This window comes from Oncorhynchus masou, chromosome 5, assembly GCF_036934945.1.
Source record: "Oncorhynchus masou masou isolate Uvic2021 chromosome 5, UVic_Omas_1.1, whole genome shotgun sequence".
In the NCBI taxonomy this organism is placed as follows: Eukaryota; Metazoa; Chordata; class Actinopteri; order Salmoniformes; family Salmonidae; genus Oncorhynchus; species Oncorhynchus masou.
In genome coordinates this window covers 79,594,464-79,611,783 of record NC_088216.1, presented here as the reverse complement: position 1 = coordinate 79,611,783, position 17,320 = coordinate 79,594,464, and the positions used below count along the sequence as shown (strand labels likewise).

Sequence of the window (17,320 nt, the reverse complement as noted above, 5' to 3'; positions counted from 1 at the left end):
GACTGGGGCAATGCAAATCAGAAGTAAACTGTGTCTATTAGCTTTCAAAACTAATTGAAACTGTTGTTTTCTTTCTTCTGATTTGCCAAAACCAGTAAACGTTGCTGCATAGTCCTGATACACAAGATTGTTATCAAACACACAGCACATCCACTACAGAGCAACAGCCACTACAGAGCAACAGCCACTACAGAGCAACATCCACTACAGAGCAACAGCCACTACAGAGCATCATCCACTACAGAGCAACAGCCACTACAGAGCAACAGCCACTACACAGCACATCCACTACAGAGCAACAGCCACTACAGAGCAACAGCCACTACACAGCACATCCACTACAGAGCAACAGCCACTACAGAGCAACAGCCACTACACAGCACATCCACTACAGAGCAACAGCCACTACACAGCAACAGCCACTACACAGCACATCCACTACAGAGCAACAGCCACTACAGAGCAACAGCCACTACAGAGCAACAGCCACTACAGAGCAACAGCCACTACAGAGCAACAGCCACTACACAGCACATCCACTACAGAGCAACAGCCACTACAGAGCAACAGCCACTACAGAGCAACAGCCACTACAGAGCAACATCCACTACAGAGCAACAGCCACTACAGAGCAACAGCCACTACAGAGCAACAGCCACTACAGAGCAACATCCACTACAGAGCAACAGCCACTACAGAGCAACATCCACTACAGAGCAACATCCACTACAGAGCAACATCCACTACAGAGCAACAGCCACTACAGAGCAACAGCCACTACAGAGCAACAGCCACTACAGAGCAACAGTCACTACAGAGCAACAGCCACTACAGAGCAACAGCCACTACAGAGCAACAGCCACTACAGAGCAACAGCCACTACAGAGCAACAGCCACTACAGAGCAACAGCCACTACAGAGCAACAGCCACTACAGAGCAACATCCACTACAGAGCAACAGCCACTACAGAGCAACAGCCACAACGACCAGTCAGTGAGATGAAGAATTAACAGAACGGCATCTGCTTACCTGCATACATAGATACAGGATATACTGTACTATACTTTCATACTCTTCTGAATAGTAAAACAATGCAGTGTTTGTACAATGGCAGATTGGGAGCCTACATGATAGTTTTGTTTAAGTTAATGAGGCTAATTATTTAGATTATAGAAGGTCCAGATGGGTCTCATGGTGTCATTGTAAAATGGATAGACCAAAGGGGCATTTTCCCCACATATGATTCATCACAGAATTCTTTCAATTTGTAAAAATGTGTCAGGTTGACATTTATTGGGTCTTGTCTTTGTGCCAGAACTGAGAGACTTCCACTAGATGGGCCAGCTGCATAGTCAAAATTGGCTACATCATACAAATTAATGTAAAATAAAAAATACCTTTTGAATTTAATTTATTAAGGTTAGGGTTAGGACATTAGGAAGTTAGTAGTGTGGTTAATGTTAGAGGTTAGGTTAAACATTAGAGTTAATGACTTTGTGGCTGTGCTAGCTAGTAACCACTCTGCAGAGCTGCCACCAGAGCAAGATTCATAACAAAAAACGCAAGCCTGCAATAATGTGACCACACAGAGAATCAAAAGCCATTTACTTCAAGTCATTAACAGTTTGATGTCGTCAGATGGACTTTGGACTCATTAATTAACAGTTTGATGACATCAAATGGACTTTGGGTTCATTAATAGTTTGATGTCATCAGATTGACTTTGGACTCATTAATAGTTTGATGTCATCAGATGGACTTTGGACTCATTAATTAATAGTTTGATGTCATCAGATTGACTTTGGACTCATTAATAGTTTGATGTCATCAGATGGACTTTGGGTTCATTAATAGTTTGATGTCGTCAGATGGACTTTGGACTCATTAATAGTTTGATGTCATCAGATGGACTTTGGACTCATTAATAGTTTGATGTCATCAAATGGACTTTGGACTCATTAATTAATAGTTTGATGTCATCAGATGGACTTTGGACTCATTAATTAATAGTTTGATGTCGTCAGATGGACTTTGGACTCATTAACAGTTTGATGTCATCAAATGGACTTTGGACTCATTAATAGTTTGATGTCATCAAATGGACTTTGGACTCATTAATTAATAGTTTGATGTCATCAGATGGACTTTGGACTCATTAATTAATAGTTTGATGTCGTCAGATGGACTTTGGACTCATTAATAGTTTGATGTCGTCAGATGGACTTTGGACTCATTAATAGTTTGATGTCATCAGATTGACTTTGGACTCATTAATAGTTTGATGTCGTCAGATTGACTTTGGACTCATTAACAGTTTGATGTCATCAAATGGACTTTGGACTCATTAATTAATAGTTTGATGTCATCAGATGGACTTTGGACTCATTAATTAATAGTTTGATGTCATCAGATTGACTTTGGACTCATTAATAGTTTGATGTCATCAGATGGACTTTGGGTTCATTAATAGTTTGATGTCATCAGATGGACTTTGGGCTCAATAATAGTTTGATGTCATCAGATGGACTTTGGGCTCATTAATAGTATGATGTCATCAGTTTGCCTTTAACTTATTAACAGTTTGATGTCATCAGATGGACTTTGGACTTAATAGTTTGATGTCATTGATTTGATTAACAGTTTGATGCAAAAGCAAAACAACAAAAAAGCACAAGTTTTTTAACATAATCATGGTGGTTTAGTTCCACTTTGCTTAATAAAGACCTTTAATAGTTTGCAACATTTCTTTCTGTTGTGATAACTATTGTACAAAGAAAGTAATTGAACATTCATTTCACAGTTTATATACAGGTGACTTATGATCAAGAGATGATACATTATTACTGTGAAGAGACCAAAACAGAGTCATTCTCCTACATTGTTTCAGCATCAGTCAGTACGGCCAGATGGATCTATTGAAAACACTCATGTAACCCACGCTACTTTACAATTTCATTTTTTTAGATCTTATTTTCATACGTTTATCTTCCTATATGTATGACTCTGAACTGGGAAACGGCCCTTGATCATTGCTGACGAGCAAATAGATTTTTCATCCATTTTATGCTGTGTCTGAATTGTCATTAACTAAACCGAAGATGAGCAAAGCAATATTACCAGTCAAAAAGTGGACAGCACCATTGGCAGCTACAATAGATATAAGATTGTTAACCTGTGTCTGATTACAATGGTTTGTGGGGTGCAACAGAGAACTCACCCGTTCACTCACCCATCTTGGTGTAGGTCTAAAAACATGTTTTTGCAAGGAATTAGAGAGTAGCTTTGTAAAACGTCTACATTCAAAAGCACCTAAATGATCTGCAATGTTACATGGCCAACATATTGAGGAAAATATCTACATGTTCATTCTTTTAAGCACTTTTATGCTCTGACCCCTAACCAGACAGTCAATATGCAAGATTACAGTAAAATATTTGGTTCAGCATATAAGATATTTGCACCATGCAACTAGTGTAGATAAAACTGAAATCAAAATCTACATAAAGAATTGAGAACAGGAACTATATATATATTGGATAATTGCGTGGAATATATTAGATGATACCTCACCATCTTAAAAATAGAAGTTGAGAAATATCTAAGCTATAAGCAAATAGCAGTTGCTCAAGCATTATTCATACAAAATAACTTTCTTAGTAATACCTGATTTATATGAAAGTAGTACTGTCATGGCCTTATTTCTTCAAAACAGGTAGTTAGATTTGAAATATATGTTCAGTAAAATAAATATAATGTATGCTGCCTGCAACAAACCAATGAACTAGTACCACAGAAGCTGAGATTAGTATGTACTGTTTTTTCCCCCCTGTTTTAGTAATGAGTATGACAGCGTTTGTAATTTTGCACAGATTTTGCCGTGAATAATAATGAAAGATATTAACCATAGGAAATAATCGTGTGTCTGTGTTCTGCTCTGTTCAACCCTATATTTTCTCACTTGACAAAGAAACCCTGATCATCACCATCTACCCTACCTGCAACATAGTTATCTGTCAAATATAGTTAGATGACATTTACAATCACCCCGGAACCATGTGACCCCAGAACCATGTGAGGGAGGGACAAGTGAATGTCCTCGCACTACTCTGCTCTGAGGCGATGGTGATGAAAGCAAAGCACCACGATTGAATACTGCTGTCCATCTCGAGGTGACCATCAGGAATAGATGTATTAATTAAGGCATTCAGTTTGTTAGAGCACAGAGTCAAAACAGTTCACCTGGTTATGTATAACAGTTGCATATGTCTAAGATTTGGCCTTCAAAGAGTGATAGATAGATATGTATTCAAGACCAGGACACTACACAACCTGACATGCCAACAACATGCCGTCATACTCTTTCTAATAAGCCAAAAACAGGTTTCAAACTGACTTGATTTTACAGACACATTGCAGGCCATGTTGCTGTTGTTGAGCAAAAGCAGATAAGCAAGAATGTGTTTTTTTTTTGTCTTTTAAATGTGCTGTTGGAAGAATCACCTGCTTCGACCAATGAGAGATGAGGATGAATTTCTAAAGAGTAATACTTATTGTCTAGATAATTAGCACCTGTTTCTATTGAGGGCAGAAGTGATAGAGATACGTCTTCTGTAAAGAGAAAGACACTTTACACTGTGAATATAACCTCTAGTTCAAGAAAAATCGACAGAAATAGAAAATCTAAACATCGCTATAATGTCTTTTGGAATGACTTGGCATGATTGAATAAAGTTTCAAAACAACATAACAAAACGGCTTCTCAATCAATCAACCATATGGAGTATGATTGTTTTTTGCTAAGGTTCAAGATAAGTTAGAAAATTAGCAGAAAACTATATTGGAAAGTTTTTGTTCCTGAATTTTATACACTGAAGTTCACATAGGGGAAAGAAGTAGGGCTATTTGAAGTGCTAGGTTTTGAGTCTACAGATGAAGTTGATGTTCAAAGTGTAGGGAGGCTGGGGTCCATTGTTTCTCTGTCTGGAGATTCAATGTAGTTGGCTGCCTCTTGCAACTTCAACAACATCGCCATCTGAATCAAAAGACAGAGGAGAGAAGGGTCAGGAAAGATTAATCATTTCAACTTAACGCTACACTACGTTCAGTATGGTGATAAAGATACCTTCCAAGCACATACAGTAATAGAATTGCGACACAGACAAGGCCAGAGAAGGCCTTACAGCAGGGAAACAGGCGCCCCACAGTGTGTTTTAGGGTTTTGTTCCAGCCCTGCATGTGCTGTATTCACCAGACTCAACTAATAATGCGCCTCAAGTGTATCGTTGCTGGACTACAACCAAATCTTGCACACACTGTGGTAGCTCCATGACCACAGTCGCCTAACCCCCAGAGTATCTCACCAGAGGGTCCAGGGTGTCCATGGAGCTGGGTGGGGTTTCCTTATTAAGAGGCCTGGCTGAGGCCTCGCTGGGCTGGCCGGGGCCTCCAGAGGTCATGCTGGGGGGAGGCAGGTGGAACAGCTTGGCCTGGTCCTGTTGGGCTGAGGGCCAGGGTAGGGTGCCCCTCACCCACTCCACTGGGTCCTCCCACACTGCCTTCTGACCATGCACCTGTGGCACAAAGCCACAACACCGTCATACACTGACCCAACCACTGTCTTATCCACTTTTTTTCAGGACAAACTTGTAATTCATCTTGCCTGGTCCCAGATCTGGTTGTGCCATTATGCTAAATGTTTGACGTGGCAATGACAATAGGAATTGGCAATACAGCACAGATCTGGGACCAGGCTATAATTGATCTACCAGGATAGTAAAACCTGTCTGACCTTAATGCCATCCTTGGCTCCTTCTTGCAGGTAGGGGATAATGGAGAGGTTCCACAGGTCAATGAACCAGGAGCGGAACTCCTCCACGGTCACAGGACAGGACAGGAAGAAGCACGGGCCTAGAGAGACGGAGAGAGGAGAGAGAGAGAGAGAGAGGAAATAAAAGATAATAAATCATATTAAAGATATCTTTCAATGACCACATCCATTCAAACACAGTCTGTGACCACAGACTATAGACAGATCTCCAATATCTAACTAACTTTAGGCATCACTTGATTTGGATAACATGTAGATTTAGACCAGTAGACCATCCATAGAGGACTATCCAAATTAAGTGTGACCTACCTTTATATTCCTGTATTATTTCTCCCGTAAAACAAATTGTGTTCCTACCGATGAGGAAGTCAGAGGTGCTGTGTTTCTCCAGGAAGGTGTGCAGGTGGTACCACAGCTTGGGTACCCAGTCCAGCACCCTGAGGAGGTCCTCGTTGGCCAGGCTCCTCTCGTCCTCCGCCTCCATCAACTTCCTATGCAGGTAACGCACCAGGAAGCCATTGGCTGGCTCCACGTTATTGGAGAAGGTCACCATCCTGGGGGTCAGGGGAGGGTCAAAGGTCAGGTCATGCGGTACGTATCCTAAGGCACATTATTTAATGTACTTACATATTAGACGTCCAATATCCCAATTTAAATAACTATCAAAGAATAGATTCATGGCAGGGATATAGCCTTCAATGACGCGTTTTAAGACTCGGGCAAAACAATAACAAAACATGATTTGTCTGTTCAATTACCTGAAGCTGAGGTGCAGGCCGTGGTTCGGGGTCATCTTCACTGGCTGGTTGGTAGTTCCAATGATGTAAGGACTGAAATAGACAGAATCATCACAGATCAGACTAGAAACATAAATGTACCATAAATGTTGCTATAGATGTTTGATAAAAGGTTCCATTTCAGCTTCTGTTCAGTGTGTTAGTCCGCTCACCATTTATGGTATTTGCAGGTGAGGGCCCCATTGACAAGCTCACTGATGGAAGTGGCATCATGTATATCATCCAGGATAACCACCAATGGGATTTCAGCTGTGCTGGTTTCCCGATCGATCTGATTGGCCAGGTTGGACAGGTAGAGTTGGAGATCCTGTTGAGAGTTATGGGTGTGAAATAAATCATTCTATGGTGTTAAATCACAAACCCAATGACAGTTGACTGTTTTCTAATATTCTTGAGCTGTAAGGTGTACAGGCTTTTGTGCCAGCCCAGCAATAACACATCTTATGATTAGTGATAGCCTAAACGATTAGTTCATAATGACCCTGTTCCTGTCCCCACCTTGCATGACTGGCGGTGCATGTTGAAGGTGACCACGATGCCATCGGTGAGGTCTCGGCCGCTGCGGTCCACCAGGTACTCTGCCAGGTGGGAAGTGAGGTAGGTCTTGCCGGTGCCGCTGGGCCCAGACAGGATGAGGCGGCGGTGCTTCAGCAGCAGGCTGATGTAGTGTTGGCTCATGGGCTTGGGGATGAGCGTCTCAAACACCAGGCTGTCCACACACTTTTCCTTCAGACCTGCAGGACGTAGAGGTCAAACTTCAAAAGTTTAACATAGTAAAGATTTACCGTCTGTTTAGTTTAAACACACAGTATTAAATAGAACAAACATGGACATTGGCATCCTAACAAATAAAGTGTGTGACAACACAGGTACAACGATTGGTTGGGTGTACAGCATTCCAAACAGCCCTCCATTCAGCTGCTCACAGAGACCTCACAGAGACATACCGTAATTCAAGAGAAACACCAACACTATCAAGCCATTTCTCCTAACATTGAGAGAATACACTAAACCAGAGTTTGAATGTTTGTAGTTAAAACAAGAAGTCCATCCATGTGAATGAAAATGTTCTGCTCAACGATTTACCGCATCACACGTCATGTCACCCTTCATAAACAACTAGGAGTGCAGAAATAATGTTCTGAAAATAACTGTGCTCCTCCTTCTCCTCCTCCCTCATGACTCCTCCTCCTCCATTCCTTCTCCCCCTCCATTCCTTCTCCTCCCTCATGCCTTCTCCCCCACCTTAATACATTCTCCTCCCTCATTCCTTCTCCCTCTCCTCCATCCTACAGTGTGACATACCACCCCACATGTATAGGGTATTATGTGTGTGTGGTGTGTGTGTACATGTGTCTGAGGCCTGGGCCAGCTGGTCAAAATGCTTCAGCTGCTTGACACACAAGCTGCAACAGGATATTTCTCTGAATCCCTCCTTCTAGCCCACCCATCCCTACTGCATTCCTTCCTAGCCAGGAGGAACAGACTGCCTACCCCTTCACCTCTACATTGGTTTAAAATCACTAATGGGCTTGGATACATATAGATTATAGTGGAAGGGATCTATGTACACCACTGTTCTAGGAAAATGTGCTCCAAGAAAACTAATCGGTCCAAGAAAATCTAATTGCCAAATGCCTGTCTGAGCTTATGTTTTCCTCTGGGTCTCCTGGAGGATGGAGGGAAGCCACACATTCTCTTATTTCAATAATAAGTTAATCTGGAACATGGCGATAAGGGAGAGGTAGGGAGAGCTAGACACCACAAATCAGTCCTAGCCTGGCCCAGGCCGAGACCCCGACGCTAAAGGGTACCAGGGGTCAGAGACAGGGGGGAGATAGAGTTGAGGCGATAACGAGGTAGACAAAATGAATTATGACACTTCACAGCGAAACATCCATCCCACTTGATATTTAACATGACATGTTAGTATTAAACATGACAAGCAGTCCAAATGTCTGGATAGTGTGAGCACCCTGGCCATAAATCATTCTGGATCTTAAGAAAACATCCCTTTCGTCATTGTTCTATGTGGAATGATGTGGATACTGTCTGGTTTCTGCAACAAATGGCTTTGAAAGTGGAATGGGAAACTTCCAAACATAACAGGAGATCAGAAGAGAGTGGACAGAAAATACAGAGCGGAGATGAGGAGGTGAATGTCCATTAGACCAGATAGACGGACTCAGAACCTAAAACATGTGTTGAAATTACCTGTGGGGTGAACAATAAGTCTGTTGACTGTTTGCTGACCCCAAATGGATCTAAGCCAGGCTAGGTACAAGCTGCTATTTATTTTCCGTTCACAAAAAAAAATCGTTGCTCAAAGAAAACACACACACACAAAAAAATAACTTCTACTGTGATAATCAGCTAATGGCACATAAACAAATACCCTCTCCCTTAGTGGGATATTGTTCCTCACCAGAAACAAACTGCAAATTGCAGTTTACCCTTCTAACTATTATTTTGATTGTCACATTAAATATAAAGAGTGATAAAGGGCACCCTTTTCTTACTTACCAATGCATAAATAATGCTTTGTTCCCAGAAATATAAACATTGAGTAAATCCATTTGAGGTCAATCACTTTTTGACAGCCTCTCTTTTGATACAATAAAAAAAACAACGTTACATCACAGGAGGTGAGTGGCATGTCGGTCGGTGGCAGGTCGGTCGGTGGCAGGTCGGTCGGTGGCAGATCGGTCGGTGGCAGGTCGGTCGGTGGCAGATCGGTCGGTGGCAGGTCAGGGAGAACATGCTTGTATTAATGACTGGTGCGGAATAAGTGGAATGGTATCAAATACATTAAATACATGGATTCCAGGTGTTTGATGCCATTCCATTTGCGCCGTTATGTAAATGATAATGAGCCGTTCTCCTGTCAGCAGCCTCCTGTGCTGTCCATACATGTTTGCCTAAGAAGCGGTCAGAAAGACCTGGACCTGAATCCTGAATGCCAAAACTTTCAGGAGATAAAGGTGCTCAAAGTTGACCCATTTTACATACCTACCATACCATGAGACATCTTCACTGGAACAGATGAATGGTTGAGTGTGATATCATTTAAATGACACAGGGTTGTCAAACTACTTTAGAATTTCTTGAAAACATTTGTTTCACATTTTACATCATCTAAGGTTTTTGTCTTGTGCCCATCATTGGTTGAGACACAACATGCTCTTGAATACAGGGTGGGAGTAATTTCAATCATAGAAATAGAATTCAGCAGCGTTGCCGTTCTTGACACACTGAAATCGGTGCACCTGGCATCTACTACCATACCCCGTTAAAATGCACTTAAAAATGTTGTCTTGCCCATTCACCCTCTGAATGGTACATATGCACGATCCATGTCTCAATTCTCTCAAAGCTTAAAAATTCTTCTTTAACCTGTCCCCTCACCTTCATCTACACTGATTTACCGTTGATTTAACAGGTGACATAAAAAACAATATGTTTCTTGCCCATGATGTATATATCAGTTATTGACCTCACAATAAGCCATATTCGACTAACTTACATTGCGGTGCTGAAATTTGAGGCAGCAGCCGCGTCACAATCAATCAGAAACGGACAACTGACGGTGCTGAAAGTAGGCAAATTCAAGTAGCCATAATTCATTTAAACCGTCTTCATTTTAATTAGACTTTAACAAGAGGGCTTTATGTAGGAGCCTATTGAACAAATAAGAGGTAGACTACCTGTTTGACAGATGAAAGTAGGCTATAGGCTTTATCTTAGTCAATTCCTCACCCACCATGAACTCTTTAAATAGCCTACTGTACCTCTGTGTCAGTGAAGGGCTGCTAAGTTCAAAACAGGACTTGAATTGAGGGGGTATGACTGGATATGCCATAGGCCTGCCTTTTATAAAAGAAATGGCAAAAAGCACAGAACTACCCATTGTTAGCTCAAGATTTTGAAGTAAATTCAACATATTTGATTATATAAGGTGATCTAAGACAACGCTTTGGTCCGCAGTGATTTATGCTAGAAACAAGCTTTAAAATACCTGGGAAATATGTGACTCCGATACAGAAGTGGTATCATTGTTTTGTATCTTTGACATTCAGAAAACATTTACTTTGCTTGAGAAGTAATCTAATTCTGTCACTATCATTTGATTAAGCTATTGACTTTCTGTACAGTACAGTAGATTCTTAAACCCAGACAGCTTTTAGGGAAACACTTGTAATCTTCTCTCGTCGGGTTAAGCCACAGAAGAAGAGCGGCCAGCAGTTGAAGCTTACATTTTTCACCGTCGGTGAAAATCTGTCTGGAGTGGAAAGGTTGACTTTGGAAAGTACCAGCACTGGAGAATTATGATAAGATGAAAACAGGCCTATCTCTCTGTCCATTCTTAGCCTGTAATTTCAGTCATTTGTGTGGTATTAAAAAAGTTCTGCTATTATGTAAAATGACGTAGAATTGTATGAAATGTTTAAAGGCAATTTTTTCTCGGACTTGCAAATACGATGCTAATTTCATCCAATGCTTTAACGATAAAGGAGATCTTTCCACCCCTACGCTTGCTCACGGTTGTCTGTGAACCCACAACCTTCTGGCCCGCAGCCATGTGCGCTATCAAAATTCCTGCAATGCTTACAGGACGAAGAACAGTTTCTAAAACTGCATATCTAAGGGTCTGGTCTGTCCAAGAGGTGAGAGTAAGGATTTTCTCTGCTGTCCACTTTATGTTTTAATTATTATTTTGGGGGAGGGTAGGGTCACTTATTTTTTTTTCACGAGTTCAGAGAAGGTAAAGTATATTTTGATAAAGGGAGGCCCAATATTCTCCATGTAACCCTTATCATAAATAATTATTACCACAAAAATGGCTGCCAGTTCACCCAGCATCGAATGTCAACTTAAATGGTAATTTAGATTCTATTATCTATATTACTATGATTTCAATAGGTTCCCTATGGAGGATTGACAGTGCAATTTAAAACAACAGATATTCCCATTGAAGTCAATATTGTCTGTCGACCTCCAACCATCGTTGTTGTACCATTTGTACCATATATTTGATTACATATATCAGTCAAAACATGACACACACCCTGTATTCAAGAACAACCGATGTCGGGCACAACCCCAAAACCTCCGGTGGTATAAAACTGATACATTTTATAAAAATCTATTATAAAATAGTTTGACCTTGTTTGTAAGCTTTTAAATTATATCAATCTCAACCGTTGGATGTCTCATGGTATTGTTGGGTATGCAAAATAGGTCAACTTTGAGCACTTCTACAATGGTGATTGAATTAAAATGGATTAGGCCATTATTGATAATTGTACCATTATAATCCTGGTTACCTTTGAGTGTAACAGTGACGCCGCTGGGCCCCTTGGATACACAGTGTGAGGGTTGGCTCTCTGGCAACTCTCCTCCCAGCACCCTCCTGATGTGGTTCATACTGTAGCTGTAGATAGAGTCTGTAGACAGGCCCAGGCTGGAGGTGGGGTCCACCTTGGCTATGTACACCTAGGGGGAGGTGAGAGGAGAAAGAGGAGAGAGAGCGAGAATAGAGGAGAGGTACATTTGTGGTGGTGAGGAACATTAGTGGTGGAGGGGAACATTAGTGGTGAAGGGGAACATTAGTGGTGAAGGGGAAAACATTAGTGGTGGAGGGGAAAACATTAGTGGTGGAGGGGAACATTAGTGGTGGAGGGGAACATTAGTGGTGAAGGGGAACATTAGTGGTGAAGGGGAACATTAGTGGTGGAGGGGAACATTAGTGGTGGAGGGGAACATTAGTGGTGAAGGGGAACATTAGTGGTGAAGGGGAAAACATTAGTGGTGGAGGGGAAAACATTAGTGGTGGAGGGGAACATTAGTGGTGAAAGGGAACATTAATGGTGAAGGGGAAAACATTAGTGGTTTAGGGGAACATTAGTGGTGGAGGGGAACATTAGTGGTGGAGGGGAACATTAGTGGTGAAGGGGAACATTAGTGGTGGAGGGGAACATTAGTGGTGGAGGGGAACATTAGTGGTGAAGGGGACATTAGTGGTGAAGGGGAACATTAGTGGTGGAAGGGAACATTAGTGGCTGAGGGGAACATTGGTGGTGGAAGGGAGCATTAGTGGTGGAGGGGAACATTAGTGGTGGAGGGGAACATTAGTGGCTGAGGCGAACATTAGTGGTGGAGGGGAACATTAGTGGTGGAGGGGAACATTAGTGGTGAAGGGGAACATTAGTGGTGGAGGGGAACATTAGTGGTGGAGGGGAACATTAGTGGTGGAGGGGAACATTAGTGGTGAAGGGGAACATTAGTGGTGGAGGGGAACATTAGTGGTGAAGGGGAACATTAGTGGCTGAGGGGAAAGCAGACTGAGAACTTACAGTGTAAGATGTGAAGGTTAAGTACAGACCCTTGCCAAAACCATGTCCACATGGAGAAGAAAAGTGCTCCCATATTTATGTGTTTACTGTTTGTTGACATTATGATCCTACACAGAACCCCACACCCTACCTTTGCATTACTGTTGAAGGTTAAACATTTGGCATTTTTAGGGTACATTTACAGCAACAATGTATCCACTTGTGAAGGAAGAGCAGGGTTTTTGTCAGTCGAGGTGCCTGTTGAGACTCACCTTAAAAGCCTGGCCGACAGCCGAATCCAACATAGGCCAGTCCATTCTGCCGTTAACCCTCACAGTACCGATGAAGAAGTCCTGCTGTTTCACCTCCTGTTGAACAAGGACCAACAGTACTGTTAGGTTGAAAGGTTAACCATCACTTTTATTATAGAGGTGTACTGAACTGAATAAGTCTGGCACATTCATCACGAATTGTAATAAAAAGGCTCACATCTTTGAAGATGCGCAGGTTGGCCACACGAACCACCACTCTGACACGTGGGTCGTCTCTGTGAGAGGGGAGACTGGCGGCTTCTGTCTGGAACAGGTCTGTTCAGAGAGAGGGAGGCAGAGAGATAAAGAAAGAAATGGAGAGAGAGAAAGGGGGAAACAGAAAGAGAGAGAGAGGTCAAGGAATAATCTATTGAGTGCTTGCCATGACTACTTTAACTACATTGTCCTTGTGTTGATTCTTACAGTTAAAATGAGGTGATGTGAGATCACTACTGGTTGTGAATAGACTCCTGGGTGGTTGTTGGGTCGTTTTGTAAAAACTGTTAGGTTTCATATACACGCTTTAAGGAGGGTTATTTAGCTGACATGTTTTGTGATAATTATCTGTAGTTTCATATTTAAAATTAAAGCTAATTCATGGAAGTAATTCAGTCTTAAACTTGTTCAGTGATGCCTGTGTTCCTCTAGTTACTGTGTTACTGACGCCAGCCCTCACCAGGGGAGCTGCCCTCTCCCAGGCTCATGCTTAAGGTCTTGGTCAGAGATATGGCAACAGATTGACGTGGCGAGGCAGTGCCCAGTGATGCCAAGCTGGAGGACTGGGAGGTGGAGGTTGAGGGACCGCCTGTCTTCAACTGGTCATTCTCTGCCTTCAGGTTCTCCACTGTCATCTGCAGACAGGGACACACAGTGTAGGATTAAGGGGGGATACTAATACAGATACCTACTTAGTGAGGGGAGTCCTGTAGGGCCCTATTGGGGTCAGGTTCAGGGGTCAAACCATGTCTACGTTACAGTAGACATCATTAGGTAACACAAAAACACAAATACACACAGGCAGACACACACACCTGCATGTTGTTCATGGCCTCCTGCAGTTGCTCCAGCTGGTGGGCGGAGCTAAGGGCTTCCAGGCGGATGTCCGTCAGTTTCCTCTCCTTCTCCCAGAGGGCCGAGCGCAGCGTAGACACAACCTTCTCATCCTCCGGGGGATCCTCGTCTCCTTCACACAGCCTGAGGGAGAAAAACACACGATGCAAATACTGAACAGAGGCATCATGTCCATTGAAACTGATGTGGCACATATCTAATCTATGCCATTAAACTGATGGAGATAAATAAGACACATAAATAAAATAGAGCTAGATACTGATAGATTAAATTAGTGATAGATACTAATGCATGATATAGAGATAGATACTGATAGATTAAATTAGTGATAGATACTAATGCATGATATAGAGATAGATACTGATAGATTAAATTAGCGATAGATACTGATACATGAAATAGAGATAGATTCTGATACATGGAATAGAGATAGATTCTGATACATGGAATAGAGATAGATTCTGATACATGGAATAGAGATAGATACTGATACATGAAATAGAGATAGATACTGATACATGAAATAGAGATAGATACTGATACATGAAATAGAGATAGATACTGATACATGGAATAGAGATAGATACTGATACATGAAATAGAGATAGATACTGATACATGGAATAGAGATAGATACTGATACATGAAATAGAGATAGATACTGATACATGAAATAGAGATAGATACTGATACATGGAATAGAGATAGATACTGATACATGAAATAGAGATAGATACTGATACATGGAATAGAGATAGATACTGATACATGAAATAGAGATAGATACTGATACATGGAATAGAGATAGATACTGATACATGAAATAGAGATAGATACTGATACATGAAATAGAGATAGATACTGATACATGGAATAGAGATAGATACTGATACATGAAATAGAGATAGATACACATACATGATATAGAGATAGATACGAATACATGATATAGAGATAGATACTGATGAATGAAACAGAGATAGATACTGATACATTCAATTCATACATACCATTTGTTGCCCCTCAATGTTTTAAATATGTATTTTATGGAATCAAAACATGGTTCAGACTAGAGGGGCACCAAGGGGGATCAGGATGTGTGAGGCCTTACCCAGAGGAGGATGCAGAGACAGAGGACCTCATCACGGAGGGAGGGTTGTCCCCGTCCCCATCCCTGTCCCCGTGGTGGATGGTGATCTTAGGAGAGGAGGGAGCAGAGGAATCTGGAGTGGCGATCTCCTCAATGTCAGCGTACGAAGCAGAGAGCTTTGAACCCTTCTTACTGAATGCCTTGTTGAAGGAACTCCTCAGCTGTACAACAGGAGTACATAGATAACAGAGAGAAAGAGTGAGGATCCCCTTCTGGAACAGAATTAAAGTGTAAGACTGATAGAGTAGCCAGAGAGAACCACAGTGAACAATTCCTCAGTCTGACCCCTGTAACCATCCCACACTTGTTAATGTGTCTCAAATGGCACCCTGTTCCATGCATAGTGCACTAAATCAAATCAAATGTATTTGTCACATACACATGGTTAGCAGATGTTAATGCGAGTGTCACATATACATGGTTAGCATGTAGGATTCATAAAAAATCCTACAATGTGATTTTCTGGATTTATTTTCTTATTTTGTCTGTCATAGTTGAAGTGTACCTATGATGAAAATTACAGGCCTCTCTCATCTTTTTAAGTGGGAGAACTTACCCAATTGGTGGCTAACTAAATACTTTTTTGCACCACTGTATATGGCACAGCTGTCAGTTTTTTGGTCCTGAAATGAAATTGGCACATGCTTTTTATTTATCACACTTTTCTTTAACCATTTATGTTCTTTAATATAGGGCCGACATACAAGTTCCTTACTGTTTTCCCCTTCTACTTGCCTCTTCCATTTTTGTGGTAATGCTGCAATTAATTGGTTGTAATTTTGGGTAGAGCAGACATTTCCATATGTCTGTGTTAGCTGCATGTGTGACATAACTCCACCAGTCCTATTTATGTCTGTCAAGGGGCTGAATAATTTTGCACGCCCAATTTTTCAGTTTTTGATTTGTTAAAAAAGTTTGAAATATCCAATAAATGTCGTTCCACTTCATGATTGTGTCCCACTTGTTGTTGATTCTTCACAAAAAAATACAGTTTTATATCTTTATGTTTGAAGCCTGAAATGTGGCAAAAGGTCGCAAAGTTCATGGGGGCCGAATACTTTCGCAAGGCACTGTATATTGGAAAACAATATTGTCTTCAAAATCCCCAAATCTCGCCACCCCTATACTGGTGTTGTTCCTGCTGAGGTGAAGCGGGACAATGTGAGAACCCAAGGCTAATCTGGCAGAGTGAAACAACAATAGTCATGGGCTGCAGCACACACAACATGGAAAAAACCTAACAGCTTAGTATGCAGGGAAACTGTAGAAATTAGCACCCGGTAATGAGACAGAGATTCTCATTAGACTTTGTAAGTATGGTCCAAAGAGGGGCAAGGAATAGAGACGAGCACTGTCAAATGAGGGGGACAGAATGGAGAAGAGCACTGTCCAATGGTGGGAAGAGCAGCTGGAAATTGCATTGATGAGCCTTGAGCGCTGCACAGACCGTGCAGATTTGAGTTGCTGCAAGAATAATGATTTTATTTATTGTTGAATCCTAAAGTACACTTATTTTTTACTTTACAGATAGTACAGACACTTAAGAAATGTGGAGAATTCCTCATATAGGGTTTTACTGTCAACAAACCCAACATAATCATAAAAGCCTTGCTCCTTATTTAATGATATTCAAGGACGACCACCAAACAAAACAACACAATGGTTGGGGTGACAATAAATCAATCATGAAAAGTTTATATTGTCATCTGACAGAAAACATCTCTATATCACTTCTCTGACACTGAACCAAACAGAATTCTCTGACACTGAACCAAACAGAATTTAACTGCAGGTCTTGAGAACATCTGAATTCAATTTGTTAACGATTTAT

General features: G+C 41.4%; 1 protein-coding gene across 1 annotated transcript in view; it reads right to left on the bottom strand.

The window, feature by feature from the left end:
- Positions 1 to 651: 651 nt before the first annotated feature.
- The window catches only part of LOC135540333 (neuron navigator 1-like), a 159,882-nt gene continuing 143,213 nt past the window's right edge, over positions 652 to 17,320 (bottom strand). Inside the window, exons 21-33 of the mRNA XM_064966922.1 lie at positions 15,451 to 15,650; positions 14,300 to 14,462; positions 13,945 to 14,119; positions 13,447 to 13,544; positions 13,230 to 13,325; positions 11,950 to 12,118; positions 7,124 to 7,359; positions 6,778 to 6,932; positions 6,587 to 6,658; positions 6,186 to 6,382; positions 5,790 to 5,908; positions 5,362 to 5,571; positions 652 to 5,033 (exon numbers count right to left, since the gene is read on the bottom strand). Coding sequence (XP_064822994.1) covers positions 4,944 to 5,033; positions 5,362 to 5,571; positions 5,790 to 5,908; positions 6,186 to 6,382; positions 6,587 to 6,658; positions 6,778 to 6,932; positions 7,124 to 7,359; positions 11,950 to 12,118; positions 13,230 to 13,325; positions 13,447 to 13,544; positions 13,945 to 14,119; positions 14,300 to 14,462; positions 15,451 to 15,650 — 1,980 coding nt within the window. The 3' untranslated portion in view covers positions 652 to 4,943. The remainder of the gene's footprint in view (positions 5,034 to 5,361; positions 5,572 to 5,789; positions 5,909 to 6,185; positions 6,383 to 6,586; positions 6,659 to 6,777; positions 6,933 to 7,123; positions 7,360 to 11,949; positions 12,119 to 13,229; positions 13,326 to 13,446; positions 13,545 to 13,944; positions 14,120 to 14,299; positions 14,463 to 15,450; positions 15,651 to 17,320) is intronic.